This window comes from Sinocyclocheilus anshuiensis, unplaced genomic scaffold (assembly GCF_001515605.1).
Source record: "Sinocyclocheilus anshuiensis isolate Anshui unplaced genomic scaffold, SAMN03320099.WGS_v1.1 scaffold183, whole genome shotgun sequence".
Lineage (NCBI taxonomy): Eukaryota > Metazoa > Chordata > Actinopteri > Cypriniformes > Cyprinidae > Sinocyclocheilus > Sinocyclocheilus anshuiensis.
In genome coordinates this window covers 4,112,616-4,126,730 of record NW_015548309.1, presented here as the reverse complement: position 1 = coordinate 4,126,730, position 14,115 = coordinate 4,112,616, and the positions used below count along the sequence as shown (strand labels likewise).

Sequence of the window (14,115 nt, the reverse complement as noted above, 5' to 3'; positions counted from 1 at the left end):
CTTAACGCTCTCTCCTCCACATCATGAGTAGACACGCCCCTTACTGCTGATTGGCTACAAGTTTGTTTTGGTATTCGACCCGACTGAAAAAATGCATACCCCACCTTTAATGTTCAGACTGTCCTCTATCTGTGTGCCAAATTTCATAGCTTTCCCATAAGCAGTTCTATTTGTTTTCATAGACTCAAATGCGGAAGCAGAAGAAGAAGAAGGTTTGAGACCTGTGGTTAATGTTCAGGCTGTCCTTTATCTGTGTGCCAAATTTCATAACTTTCCCACAAGAGGAGGAGGAGGAAGAAGAAGAATAGATGTTCTGACCTGTGTTTCTGAGATGACCACTGTGTTTTTAAACACAATCCACTCCACGTTTTCGGAGCAGGGCGGCGCGGTGAGAGAGCCATTGTACATGAAGTATTTTTCAGTGGACTGCGGAAGCAGAGCCAGCAGAGAAAACGCTTCCAGAGGGTTGCTTTTACCTTAAATATAAGCATGTTCGTGTGTTATTGTAATTTTAAATAATGAAAAGCTTTGTGGATGTAATCTTAAAAAAAATAAAAAAATAAAATAAAAAAAAGATTTACCAAATCGGCTCACGCTGTTCACCCCTTCAATGATGGCCGCATAGTCCTGGTTGTCTTCAATACTGGCCTAAGTAACAGACCAAACTTGGGTCATTATAATAAAAGGGCTGCAGATATGAGTTAATATACAGATGTGTTTGTGAAAATGTCACCTCGAAAAGAACAGCTACAGCAGTAATCTTTCCACTGCTACTTATCGCCTCGTCTATGGATTCAAACTCCTCGTCATCAAAACAATAGATCTGCATCTGTGAAAGAGAGAAACACAAATTCCAGCTATTTCATTTTAGCTTGAATTTGGCTTAAAGCCAACATGAAATCACACTTGACCTAATTTACCCTATTAATAAAAAAGTGGGTTTTCTTGTATTTTATATCTTATTTATATTTTGTATTTTATATATTGTATTTTCTGTATTATATATGGAAGGTATTTATTTATTTATTTAGGCTATTTTTATATTAAACACTTGGAATGGAAGGTATTTAATTTCTTTTTCATGATATGTTCATGATATATTTAATTATATATCACAGTATATAATATAATATAATATAATATAATATAATATAATATAATATAATTATTTTAAACATGTATTAAATAATATAATATAATATAATATAATATAATATAATATAATATAATATAATATAATATAGCTAGAAGGCTTTTTCTGCATTATATTTCTTATAAAGAGCCTAAAAGCTATAGCTAATATCTTAATATTTATTAAATTTATTCAATATAAATTTATTAAAGCATATGCCAGAGCTGTGGCTTAGTAATCAGTGCATTTTCTGACACATTGTAGGTCAAATTTGGATTTCAATATTTTCCTGATCCTCTTCTAATGAAATTTGCCTGTTTTCTCTATTGTTTACTACAAATAAAAAGGCCAAAAAATGTCAAACAAGGGCATATGGCAGCAAACTGAAGCACATATGGCATATGAAGAGTCAGTGCTGATCAATGCCACTTGCAGTGGTGTTGAGCACATAAACCGAATGCTATGATATATCACACTGACTTCAGCAGATGATAAACTCACAGAGCAGATGGAAACAGGTCACACATCACTGCACAAACACACACACACAAACATAAGCACAGCTGATTAAAAGTCTCCCTGAGGATGTGTCTTTAAGACACTAGATCTGAATTAGCAGCTCTAATGTTCCCTGGAAGAACGATTAGCGTGTATATTTTCACAATGATTTCATGATTCCTGGCTGGCAATTCTTCACCCTCTTAACCTACAACATAATTAATACGTCCCTAACAGGCTATACAGGATCACGTCCACCATGTGAGGACAGCAGAACTGCATCCTCGAGGTACTTAATATCGACAAACGTCTGCCGTAAGCCTGATTGATGGATACACATTCAACAGGAAAGCAGCGTTTTGAACAATGAGTCAGGATACAGCGGTGAGCATCTGGATCTAGCAGGCACTATGGCAAGCCGTTTTAACATTTAATACTTATAATGTACTAGCATCTATTTTCATGCTACGAGTACTTATTTTTAGCTACTAGTATCTTTTCCATTAAGTACTAGAGCTTATTCATTAGCTACTAGTACTTATTTTTAGCTACTGGTGCTTATTCATTAACTGCTTATTCTTTAGCTACTAGCACTTCTTCATTAGCCATTAGTGCTTATTTTAGCTACTAGCATTTATTCATTAGCTACTAGCACGTATTCTTTAGCTACTACCACTTATTAATTAGCTAACAGTAATTATTCATTAGCGACTAGTGCTTATTCATTAGCTACTAGTGTTTATTCTTTAGCTAACACATATTAGCCACTAGCGCTTATTCACCATGGTTTTATTATAGTAAAAGTGTAGTAACCATGTTTTTTTGGTGGACTGATTACCATTTGTATAACGACAGTTTTACTACAAACACCATGGTTAAACTATGGTTAGTGTAGCAAAAAAAGGTTAATTTGTGGTTATCCTGGTTTAACTGCAATAACCATGTTTTGTTTTGTTTTTCATTTGTAGTAAAACCATTGTTAATTTTCTTAAGGGATTAGCTAGTAGTGCTTATTCTTTAGCTACTAGCATTTATTCATTAGCTACTACTTTGGTACTAGTAACTTTTTAAAAGACTTATTAGATAGGAGTACCTATTCATTAGATACTAGTACTTAGGGCTGGACAATAATTCAATATCAACATGTATCGCGATATATTTTTTTTCAGTCAGTATAGTAGTTTTTGAGTCAGTATCATTTCTTTTTTTTTTTTTTTAAAGAAATGACAGAAATTAATACTTTTATTTAGCAAGGATGCTTTAAATTGATCAAAAGTGATGATAAAGACATTTATAATGTTACAAAAGATTTCTATTTCAGATAAATGCTGTTCTTCTGAACTTTCCATTCATCAAAAAAAACCTGAAAACAATTCTACTCAGCTGTTTTCAACATAATAATAAATGTTTTTGAGCAGCAAATCAGAATATTAGAATGATTTCTGAAGGATCATGTGACTGGAGTAATGATGCAAAAATATAGCTTTGAAATCACAGGAATAAATTACATTTTCAAATATTTTCAAATAAATAACAGTTATTTCAAATAGTAAAAATATTTCAAAATGTACTGTTTTTGCTGTATTTTGGATCAAATAAATGCAGGCTTGGTGAGCAAAAGCATCTGAAAAAAAAAAAAAACATCTGTTGTGGGCATTCTTGGCAGTTTTTACTCAGCTTAATAGTGTTCATATCGATATCGGAATTATATTGTATCGACCGAAATTAAGAAATATATCGTAATATAAACTTTGGCCATATCGTCCAGCCCTACTAGTACTTATTTATAAGACACTTCTTTATTACAATGAAAATAGATACTAGTACATTTTGAGGATTAAAATGGCTTGCCACACACACACACACACACACACACACACACACATGGATATGCTGTAATCAAAGAGAAGCACTGCTGCTATGGTAACCGTTAGTCTGCGGATGTGGCATAATCACAGAGCATGAAGTAATTTCAAGGATTTTGAGACCTCTGGGCCGCTCTGACATTTTGAATATTTCTAATTTTCTAACAGCACGTGAGGTCAGATCACTCACGATCGAAAGCTGCAATAACAGGTAGGGTGCACTTTGGCCTTTGAAGCAACCTGCCAAATTATGACGCATGTGAACAAACGTGAGAACAATCACAGACGGGAACGGTTAACGCGGATTCCTACCTCTCCATAATGACACCTTGATCTACACCAACATTCAGTCTGATTACACCAGCCAATTATCCACAACAAAGGAAAAATTGAAATCGCATCATATGACCCCTTTAAAACAATTATAAAAAATGACAATCTAAACAAATAATTAGCTGCCTTTATTTATTGAAAAAAATATATATTAATATTAAATATATTCCTTTTAAACTATATTTTAAATAATATAAATAATTGTATAAGATATATTATAGAAGATACATATTAATATATATTAGGATAATACTCATAGTTAAATATTTAATATTTCAACAAATAAATGTTGCAAATTATGTTTAAGTTTAAAGTGTCCTTTATTTCTACATAATATATAATCACCTTTTTTCCTTTATATAAAACAAATGCATTATATCCTGTGAGGATGACCAGTGCGAGAAACTTGTAGAGTCGTTTCCATGACAACTAAGCTTGTGTATATACAACAGAGAAATTTCTCTTATGTGATCGATGAATAATTTACACATCAACACATTTACCCATTTACTCTATGAAAAACATATGCATTTGTACATCACATTCTCCATGTCTCCCATGAATAAGAGATCATGAGCAATAAAGCAGAGGTGCTGCTGATGATGGAGGCGGGCGTCTCAAAGCGCTCCATCCGCAGGTTATCGGAGCATGCAGATGATTAGAGGAAAGAGCTGCAGCCCCCGCAGCAGATGGAGATGGGAGCCGTGCCAGCGGCAGGAATCACACACACCCCTGGGGTTTGGAAAACAGCCTCGACGGGGGACTGACATGCTACAATAACCCATGATCATGTAAGCAGATTCAAGAACTCTGTCCTAAAAGCAAGTGAGCAGTCCTGCCGTTTACTGCCTACATAGACAGCTGCAGGCTGATTGAAACTGAACCTCATAAATGACTGATTTGGAACGCTCTACATAAGCACACAACTATTACATGAAATATTAAATATGCAGATGAAAATACATATTACATATGTTTTTCTCCCTCATCGCAAGGCATTCCGGGATTTGCTTTACCTATGAAACGTAAAAACAATGAAGGCTACACTGCAAAAAATGATTTGTTAAAAGCGAAGTTGTAAGTAAAAAAAAAAAGATTGATTTACAAGAAAATACTAATACAGTCCAGCTACTTTAAAATTTCACATTTAACTCAAGCGTTACCTGCCTGTTCTTTGCCATTCTTTTTGAAATTGACTAGCTATTTCTAAATGAAAATGTATTTATTCAAATATTTAAATACATTCATGTGAAATATATTTGTTCAAAATTATATTTTACATTTTAATGTGCCCCTATTATGCAATTTTTAAGGTTCCTAATATTGTTTTGGGAGTATCCTACAATAGGTTTACATGCATGCAAGGTCAAACAACACTTTCGTGTTCTCAAAATATGCATTTAATATCATCTTATTTTCAGCAATTCTCAAGCGATTCGTTCGAAGCATTTCTAAGATTCAGTCTCTCTAAGCCCCTCCTTTCCGTGAGCCTGCTCTGCTCTGATTGGTCAAATGGCCTAGTCTGTTGTGATTGGTCTACCGCGTACAGTGTGTGTCAGAAACGATACACACATTGCCACATCTATTATTTATCATACTTACAAATTGTGATTCAGTGGAGCCAGCTGGTCCAAATAAACTGGGTACTGAGCCATCCTTTTAAATAACTTTTTATTTAAAACAATAACTTACTTTTACAATAACTTTTTTATCGTGCACTTCCAGCTTTACAACTTTGCAGATCGTTTGCATTCACATTCACTGCATGAAAGGTAATATTCAAAATGGTATAATAGGTACACTTTAATATATATATACACACATGGGTGTATCATATATGTGTTCAAAATTGTATTTTCAATTATATACAGTACATGTATAATTTTTATAAGATATATTATATAAGATATATATTATATTAGGATAATATTCATATATTGAAAAACTTCAACAAATAAATTTACTAGAAATTTAATTAATTTAATTGAAAATTAGAGACATTAAAATGAGACATTTATTTATTGAAATATTTAAATATATTAATATTAAATATATTTTAAGTGTAATATATTCTACATTTTTTCGATATATTTTGTAAGATACTGTATATATTATATTATGATAATATTCATATTGCGTGCACATTTGGGCAGCATTATGCTAATATTTCCACATAGTGACATAGACATGTGGGGGCGTGCTAGAACGAGCCGTTTTAGGTAGGTGTGGTTGATTCTTAACTTTTATAAAGAATATCTCTTTGGATTTGAGACTTTAGTCTTTGCAACTTTACAGATCTTCTTTATGCACCAAGAGCTTGTAACACTCCAAAGAGAAAGGAAAAATTGAAATCGCATCATATGACCCCTTTAAAACAATTATAAAAAATGACAATCTAAACAAATAATTAGCTGCCTTTATTTATTGAAAAAAATATATATTAATATTAAATATATTCCTTTTAAACTATATTTTAAATAATATAAATAATTGTATAAGATATATTATAGAAGATACATATTAATATATATTAGGATAATACTCATAGTTAAATATTTAATATTTCAACAAATAAATGTTGCAAATTATGTTTAAGTTTAAAGTGTCCTTTATTTCTACATAATATATAATCACCTTTTTTCCTTTATATAAAACAAATGCATTATATCCTGTGAGGATGACCAGTGCGAGAAACTTGTAGAGTCGTTTCCATGACAACTAAGCTTGTGTATATACAACAGAGAAATTTCTCTTATGTGATCGATGAATAATTTACACATCAACACATTTACCCATTTACTCTATGAAAAACATATGCATTTGTACATCACATTCTCCATGTCTCCCATGAATAAGAGATCATGAGCAATAAAGCAGAGGTGCTGCTGATGATGGAGGCGGGCGTCTCAAAGCGCTCCATCCGCAGGTTATCGGAGCATGCAGATGATTAGAGGAAAGAGCTGCAGCCCCCGCAGCAGATGGAGATGGGAGCCGTGCCAGCGGCAGGAATCACACACACCCCTGGGGTTTGGAAAACAGCCTCGACGGGGGACTGACATGCTACAATAACCCATGATCATGTAAGCAGATTCAAGAACTCTGTCCTAAAAGCAAGTGAGCAGTCCTGCCGTTTACTGCCTACATAGACAGCTGCAGGCTGATTGAAACTGAACCTCATAAATGACTGATTTGGAACGCTCTACATAAGCACACAACTATTACATGAAATATTAAATATGCAGATGAAAATACATATTACATATGTTTTTCTCCCTCATCGCAAGGCATTCCGGGATTTGCTTTACCTATGAAACGTAAAAACAATGAAGGCTACACTGCAAAAAATGATTTGTTAAAAGCGAAGTTGTAAGTAAAAAAAAAAAGATTGATTTACAAGAAAATACTAATACAGTCCAGCTACTTTAAAATTTCACATTTAACTCAAGCGTTACCTGCCTGTTCTTTGCCATTCTTTTTGAAATTGACTAGCTATTTCTAAATGAAAATGTATTTATTCAAATATTTAAATACATTCATGTGAAATATATTTGTTCAAAATTATATTTTACATTTTAATGTGCCCCTATTATGCAATTTTTAAGGTTCCTAATATTGTTTTGGGAGTATCCTACAATAGGTTTACATGCATGCAAGGTCAAACAACACTTTCGTGTTCTCAAAATATGCATTTAATATCATCTTATTTTCAGCAATTCTCAAGCGATTCGTTCGAAGCATTTCTAAGATTCAGTCTCTCTAAGCCCCTCCTTTCCGTGAGCCTGCTCTGCTCTGATTGGTCAAATGGCCTAGTCTGTTGTGATTGGTCTACCGCGTACAGTGTGTGTCAGAAACGATACACACATTGCCACATCTATTATTTATCATACTTACAAATTGTGATTCAGTGGAGCCAGCTGGTCCAAATAAACTGGGTACTGAGCCATCCTTTTAAATAACTTTTTATTTAAAACAATAACTTACTTTTACAATAACTTTTTTATCGTGCACTTCCAGCTTTACAACTTTGCAGATCGTTTGCATTCACATTCACTGCATGAAAGGTAATATTCAAAATGGTATAATAGGTACACTTTAATATATATATACACACATGGGTGTATCATATATGTGTTCAAAATTGTATTTTCAATTATATACAGTACATGTATAATTTTTATAAGATATATTATATAAGATATATATTATATTAGGATAATATTCATATATTGAAAAACTTCAACAAATAAATTTACTAGAAATTTAATTAATTTAATTGAAAATTAGAGACATTAAAATGAGACATTTATTTATTGAAATATTTAAATATATTAATATTAAATATATTTTAAGTGTAATATATTCTACATTTTTTCGATATATTTTGTAAGATACTGTATATATTATATTATGATAATATTCATATATTTAAAATTTTCAACGAATACATTTACTATCTGCTTTGTTACATTTGCCTGAATGTTCCCACAGTAAAGGATGCTAATACGGATTAGAAGTGAAGAGTAGGGGAGAAAATAAAGTTTGTCAGTGAGGATTTGGCGAGAGAAACAACATGCTGTGGAATAATTCATGGGATATTGCGCACATAACCAGACTGTAAGACCACAGTATCTGTTGAACATTTTCACAATTAGTGCATAATAAACAGACAAATAAAACATAAACCAAAACAGACATTTCCCACACACCAGGAGGGAATCTGAAGCGTTACAGAGTCACAGTGTGACTGTCAGCTGAAGAACCAAGGGTCTATGAACAAATTAGAGTTCAAGCTTGACAACCTTTGATTGTGGCGAGAGGGATTTACGTGAAACAATGAGAGTTAAAATAGAGGAACGTGTTTCGTTCTCTTTCTCCACAGGTTTGTGCTGCGCCTCACAATCAAGCGTGTTCTTTCACATGTTAATTCATTTAGTTTCGACTCAGTGAACACACACACACACACACAGAGTCCGTATCCTACTCTTCACAGTCAGACAAACAAGTTTTAACAAGACAGTAACATTTGACTCAATGCAGACTTGCAGCAGTTTCAACGTGACAGCAGTGATTATCTTATGGACGTCATTAAGACATGATGTTCTCCTGAAGCTGATCTGAAACATGGATTGCGTAAAGTACTTTACAAATAAAACGTGACTAAAAGAAACAAAAATTATTCTAACAAAAAAAATGGCACTTTAACCATTTTAAATATGATGATCTAAATCAAGCAGCTATGGAGTACCAAAGTACTAAAGATGAAATATTTAAATAAACATATTTTTTATAAATAAATTTATATTATTTATTAATTATTTTTAACTTCTCCTTCTTCTTCTTCTTCTTATTATTATTATTATCATTATTATCATTATTATATTTAAATATACAATTTTATATTTACTTATATTATATTTATTATACATATTGTAATCAAACAAATAAACAAACAAGGTTTGTGTCAGATTTCCTTGTCAATAATAAAGTTTTTTTGTTATAAATTAATTGTTATTATTAAAATGTATATGTAAAAAAGGATCACCCCCTCCTAAAAAGGACTTGTAAACTCGATCAGGTGTAGCTAATCACCTTCTCAATGGCACACAAAGCCATTTGACTTTCACCTGTGATCAGCTGTGCTCATTTTGATTAGCTCAGCATGAACAGAGCTTTTCTGGAGCATTTCAGTCCTTGGCAGTGCAACTGAAGCAAACCATCAATTATGGGTGGTAAGGCACTGTCAAAAGATCTCCGGGATAAAGTTGGATAACGTGGACAGGCACTTATCAGGAGATGGATACCAAAAACATTTCAAAGGCTTTATCAACGTCTAGAAGCACAGTGAAGTCTGTTATTAAGAAGTGGAAGGTATTTGGTACAACACAGACCCCCCCTCGATCAGGACGTCGCTCCAAACTGAATCAAAAGAGTCAGGAGGAAACTGGTCAGAGACAAATGGGCGCAAATGCATTTGCTATTTAAAGCTGCAGTCTGTAACTTTTTTTTGGTTAAAAATGATCCAAAATTAATATTTGAGCAAGTACATAAACAGCCAGTGTTCAAACTATCACCTTACTTTAGCCCGATTCACAACGGTTAGCTTATAATAATGTTTTCTAATTTGAGTGGTACGGGTAGGTTTTCGCGGGAAATTTGAGCATGGCACTGCGTCATTACGTCACGTCTGTAAACATAAAGAAGTTGTCCCAGCTACTAGGCTATCGCATGTGAGGATCCTGCAGGTGGCAGATCGTTAGCCTTTTCTCACAGCAGCTAGAATAATTAAATGTCAAAAAATCATTTTGATGGCGGATTGTAATCCAGAAAGGATTATTAAATTAAATAGAAATTAAAATAAAGGAAATTAAATTATATTCCAGTTTTAAATGTGCTTCTGATTACAGATAGACTGGGATTACACAAGATTTGTATTTTAAAGACAACCAGTTCGAAGGGAGCATAATTATCTTTTTGGGTTAAAAGAATTTCTTTATATGAAATTCGAATGGTATGACAATTAGAGAAATAATTTCTTAATATGAAATTCGAAGAGTATGACAATTAGATTAGACTGTGCAGAAATTGAAATCTACACGCTAACACACACTATACTCACAGTAACCAATGCTGATGTTAACATTAACAATCTGAGAATAAAGTATAACAATAATAATAATTTGCACGGTTTGATGTGATATGAGCTAATTGATCGTTAGATTAAATCACCATTGCTTTACAGTTTTAAACAATGTGGCGCAGGAAAAATGAAAACTGCGTCGGGCTGAAACTAGTAAAAAACACTTGCGTCGCGCCTTGCGCCGGGTGTATGATAGAGCCCAATGACTGTACATTAAATATTCAGCTTTTCTACTGAAAACTGAAACTATATAAAAAGTAAATTTAAAAACTTGGTCTAATAGACATGGATTAAAAGCCACAAAACTGTTCAATCCCATTCTGTTTTTCCACCATTGTCAAAGCGTCCTCCGGCCTGATTTAAAAGCCCTCCAACAATCCTGAATGTCACTTACTCTTTTGAAAGACTCGAGTGTCTTAAAGTGTCTCAGACTTTCAGCTAATCTCCAGCACCGGCGGGTCAGTGGTCGACTCACTGCCGTCGTTTCTAATGGAGAACGGACACTGATCCGTCATTACTCACTTCCATCTCCTGCTACCTTATCCCTGTATCTCGCTCACAGAAGAAAAGCTTTTTAAGGCGTTTGGGTTGAAGCCAGTGCTTTGCCACACTGGAGTCTGGTGAAAAGCACACAATAAGGGCGTTTGTTCACGGTGAACCCACCTGTGTAAGACCAGTCAACGTCCTCGGCGAATTTGCGCTGACCTCTCAGGTACGACACAGCCAGATCTGGAACAAGAAAGATGAGGAGCGCTGGAGTCAATGCAATGTTAATTTAGAGCCAAACAAACACAAAGCAGAAAGTTCAGAGAAACCCCCAAATAAAACAGTCTTTAGTGTTTGTATTCCTTATTTGAGAAATCATTATACAAGTGCACAGTATACACTAATTATTTGTATATTGTTGGGTTTTGCCCATGCAAAAGTTGCCACCGTGAAGCTAAGGTGCTGCTATGTGGTTGCTAGGGTGTTCTGTGTTATATAGTGCATTGCGATGTGGTTGCTAAAATGTTTCTATGTACTGTAGTTGATAGGTCATTGCTATGTGGTTGTAAGGTGTTCTAAGTGGTATATTTAGTTCTTTGTTATGTGGCTGCTAGGGCATTGCTATGTGGTTGGTAAGGTGTTTGAAAAAATATACACTGCATTGCTATGTGGTCGCTAAGGCATTGCTATGTGTTTGGTAAGGTGTTCTAAGTGGTATAAATGGTGCATTGCTATGTTTTTACTAGGGGACATTGCTATGTGGTTGCTAGGGCTTTGCTATGTGCTTGCTAACGTGTTCTAAGTGCAATATAGTGCATTATTATGTGGTTGCTAGGGTGTTGCTATGTTTTTGGTAAGTTGTTGTAAGTGAAGTGCATTATTATGTAGTTGCTAGGGCGTTGCTATGAGGTTGCTAAAGTGTTCTAAGCGGCATATAGTGCATTGCTATGCTGTTGCTAGGGCATTGCTATGTGGTTGTTAAGGTGTACTATATAGTGCATTGCAATGTGGTTGCTAGGACATTGCTATGTGGTTGTTAAGGTGTTTGAAGTGGCATATAGTGCATTGCTATGTGGTTGCTAATGTGTTCTAAGTGCTATATATAATGCTTTATGTAGTTGCTTGGCCGTTGCTATGTGGTTGATGAGGAGTTCTAAGTGGTATATACAGTGAGCATTGCTATATGTTGCTAGGGCGTTGCTATGTGGTATATAGTGCATTGCTGTGCGGTTGCTAGGATGTTACAGCAAGTTATACTTTCAGACTGATGTCATCAGACTAAAGCGGTCTTTCCTATTTGACTCGCTCTCGAGTGACTGAGGTATAAATATCTGTAAATTAAAGTGTGATGAGGGAAAGGTCATTATTATCACTGTAGGACAGACTGACTGGGCGTTTTCCAGCACATTACTGTCTGATATGTGTGTGTGTGTGTGTGTGTGTGTGTGTGTGTGTGTGCGCGCATGTGTGTGTGTGCGTGTGTGTGTGAGGACACCTGCCAGACACATCAAAACACACATGTGTCACTGCTGTAGAAGGGAAAGTCGAGATGAAAGGACACATGAGCTCAAACACACACAGTTGTGTCCGGATTATAGCCATAACCTCTGAAAAACAACAACCCCAAATGTTTTGACGGGACTTAAAGGAATAGTTTACTCAAAATTGAAAAAGAAAGGTAGGAAAACTACATATACCAGACTGTAACCAGTTAAACTAGACATAAAGTCCAAGAGTCAGTGTGCGGATCAGATGTAAAATACCCTTCCAAGGGATTTGGAGAAGATGAAAACTGATGATGCGTGTAAAAGTCAGCTAAAGAGCATTTTAGCATTTTAACAGTCTGACCCTCTGACCTGACAGCACTAACTAAACTCTGTATTTAATACGGCCGTCCTGTCCCTGCCTCTCAGAGCACAAGTGAATGGTGACCGAAAGCCGCTGCCACAATAGAGCCTTTGAAGACTTTTGCCACAGAACATGCCATTATTACAAAGACTAGTCAGACACAACACAAGTTGTTCTGGAAGAGTTTGCATAAGCATAAGCACCTCTGCGGTCCATATAAAGGTTATTCCCAAGAAACTGTAACATTTTTTAATATATTTTTTTAACACATTATATCCATCCATTTTCCAAACCACTTATCCTCCCAATATTATATATTTAAAAAATAAAAATAATGATTTTAGAATATAAAATAAACAACATTTTTTATAATATTTATTACTCATTTTTTAAAATATTAAAAAAAGAAAAATAACACACTATTATATATTTTATTATAATATAAAAAGTAGTAATATTATTCTATTTATTTATTATAATTTTAAAAATAAAATGGTTTTATGATGTACAAATAAATAATGTTATAACTTTTTTATTATATATTCAAAATTATGTATTTTTAAAGATTGAAATGAAAAAACACTTTATTATAATATAAAAATGTATTTGAATGTTTGAAGGTTTGAATGTTTCAGGGTTGAAGACCAGTGCAAAAATGAGCTACATTATTTACATCCACTATTCTTGTGGTAAAACATGTTAAAACACCCATTTGTTTAGGACATTTCCTTTTTAAAAACAGGCTTTGTGTTTGACGGTTGTGTGGAGTAAATCCCAGTTGGCCGGGCGATGAAACTGCAAGTGGAAAAAGCTCTTTTGCTCAGCTCGTCAAACAGAATCTCGGGCCGTTTCACAGGAACAGTATCATACAGCGACCTGTGCCCCTCTAAAGCTGCTGAGCTTCTTTGGCTCGGCTCCATTTCACAGGCACTGAGAGAAAAGCCTGCGGCAAATTAGATTAAAATTGCTCACAGTTTGATGTTAATGAGTCTATCACCAATAAAATAAGCCCTTTACTGGACCCCACTTCCATTTCACATCCTGCATTCTCACTGCTCTCTACAAAAAAACAAAACTAAATAAACACAACTGGGGATTTTCTTCCATTTTTCAGCTAAACAAAACTATTAGACATTTCAAAACAAGCAAGTCTATGTTCACGTCTCATCCAAATTACTGTGATTATGAGAGTCACCCCTGGAAATTATTTGTTTCTATGCAACACTTAATGAAATTCATGATAATAAATGAAAATAATCAATATGTTTAAAAGTTATCATATATTTAATTGATACAATATTTACATTTATTTTAAA

General features: G+C 34.1%; 1 protein-coding gene across 1 annotated transcript in view; it reads right to left on the bottom strand.

Annotated features, from left to right (window-relative positions):
* Nucleotides 1-5,009, bottom strand: part of LOC107656236 (receptor-type tyrosine-protein phosphatase zeta-like) — a 23,736-nt gene extending 18,727 nt beyond the window's left edge. The window contains exons 1-4 of the mRNA XM_016443995.1: nucleotides 4,992-5,009; nucleotides 734-829; nucleotides 582-648; nucleotides 319-476 (exon numbers count right to left, since the gene is read on the bottom strand). Coding sequence (XP_016299481.1) covers nucleotides 319-476; nucleotides 582-648; nucleotides 734-829; nucleotides 4,992-5,009 — 339 coding nt within the window. The remainder of the gene's footprint in view (nucleotides 1-318; nucleotides 477-581; nucleotides 649-733; nucleotides 830-4,991) is intronic.
* Nucleotides 5,010-14,115: the final 9,106 nt, after the last annotated feature.